At 64.9% G+C, this 1,820-nt stretch overlaps 1 protein-coding gene across 1 annotated transcript in view; it reads right to left on the bottom strand.

The window, feature by feature from the left end:
- The window catches only part of LOC127750149 (tau-tubulin kinase 1-like), a 26,513-nt gene that overhangs the window by 7,963 nt on the left and 16,730 nt on the right, over positions 1-1,820 (bottom strand). The window contains exon 3 of the mRNA XM_052270854.1: positions 1,092-1,349. Within this exon, the coding sequence (XP_052126814.1) occupies positions 1,092-1,349 (258 nt within the window). The remainder of the gene's footprint in view (positions 1-1,091; positions 1,350-1,820) is intronic.

The raw sequence follows: 1,820 nt of genomic DNA, 5'->3' as shown, positions 1-1,820 counted from the left end.
GCAGAGAGACGCCTTGATGACGAAATTATGTCGGCGCGGTGTGCGCGCGAGGGTTCGGCCCCTCCGGCCTCCGGCTCAGCTCCGGCTGGGGGGCCGTGCCGTGCCGTGTGTACGCGTGAGTTGCGCACCGACCGGGGCGCTAAGTGAAATTTCTCCAGGACCGGAAAGGGGGAAAGCGGGGGGAGGGGGGGCTGTCGACGCCACGACGACGACTCGCCAAACACTCGCCACACCGTGAGCGCCCCCTTCACTCCTCTTTTCCCCCCTTTTCCAGCTTTTCCAAAAGCCATGCCGGGCGGCGCGGTGCTGGCGCTCACTTCCCCCGCGGAGCGCGCTAGGCGCGACGAGCTAGCAGCGCCTAAATAAGTCAATTAGGCCCCTCAGCGGCGCCAATAGGGGCGACAAGGCCGGGGCGACGGCGCGACACGCTTTTTCACACAACAGCGGACTGCACTCAGCCACCTGCCGCCGCCGCGCCCGGCTCAGGAGGGCCCGGCGAGGCGCGCCCCCACCAACCACCACGGCGGCCCTCGCGACATTGCACGGAGGAGCCACTTCTGGCCGGGGGGAGGGAAGGGGAGGGGGATGTGGCGACACAGCGGGGTCTTATCTTAACACGCCGGAAGGTAGTGAGGGCTGCGCGGCGCGCGCTGGCCCTGGAGTGAAGGGGGAGGGGGTGAGCGGGGGGGTTAACAAGTCCTCTACTTGCGCAAAGCCACGCCGTGCGCCGCGCTGACAAAAATCGTGCCAGGTTCCCGTTAGGTGTGCGAGTAGACTGCACCTTCGTGTACTAGTGGTTGTCCCCGCGCCGCCCAGGCCCGCGCTCCCTCGCACGGAACGACGCCATATTTTCGACGAGGAAATCGCCGGCCCGGCTCGGCCGGCGGCGTCGCCGTGTACCTCGAGCGGCGCAAGTAGTTTTCAGCGCTCGCGCTCCAAGAAGTAACAATGTTGTTTTTTTCGCCGTCGTTTTTCCTTCCCCCAGGCACACAATGTTGTTGATGTTGTTGCTGCCGCCGGCGGCCTCGTGTTGTGTTTGGGGCCATTACGACCCGGCCGAGCAGGTATTGTAACGGCGCACACATACTCACTCCGCTCGACCTCGGCGTTGATGTTGATGGTCCTGAGGCGCAGCTCCTCGTTCTCGTAGATCATGCCCCGGGTGGAGGAGCGGTCGAGGCGCCGGTTGGGCTTGACGTTCACGTCGCGCCGCCGCGCGCGCAGCATGGCGGACGTGCCCGGGGCCATGGCGCCGCCGAGCGAGGACCGCGCCGAGCTCAGGCCCGAGCACCACGACGCCGAGCCGCTCGACGCCCAGCGCGAGCCGAAACGCTGCCTCGTGGAGAGCACTGCAACGACACGGAGGAGAGACACGCGGTCAGCACAGATCACAGTTAAATGCGCAAATATTAAGGAACAAGCACTGTACTCTCAGAAAAAAACAAAAACAAATACTTTCAGAAAGATACCCAGAGCAGTTTTACTCCCCAAAGTTCACAAAGCTCGACAAACAGAAAACTGAAAAGGCCCCCCGACCCCACCACGCGCAACTTGCAACCCTCGTTGAGTTGCACCCCATCAACATGTCACAGGATACCTTCTCGAGGTGCCACGGCCGGGGTGGCCGTGTACCTGCCCATGTGCACCATGGGATCGGCCGCGGTGCAGCTGGCCTGCAGCAGGGACCGGCTGCCGGCGGCGTGGTGGTCCGGTCCGGCCTTCCGCCGGCCTCTGAGATAACTGCAGCCCTGGCCGCTGCTCGCACGCCTCCTCACTGCCCTGCCGATCGCCGCTGCCCCCCCCCTCCCCCTCCGCGTCTT

This window comes from Frankliniella occidentalis, unplaced genomic scaffold (genome assembly GCF_000697945.3).
Source record: "Frankliniella occidentalis isolate FOCC.00 unplaced genomic scaffold, Focc_3.1 Scaffold142, whole genome shotgun sequence".
Lineage (NCBI taxonomy): Eukaryota > Metazoa > Arthropoda > Insecta > Thysanoptera > Thripidae > Frankliniella > Frankliniella occidentalis.
This window is presented reverse-complemented; position numbering and strand designations above follow the sequence as displayed.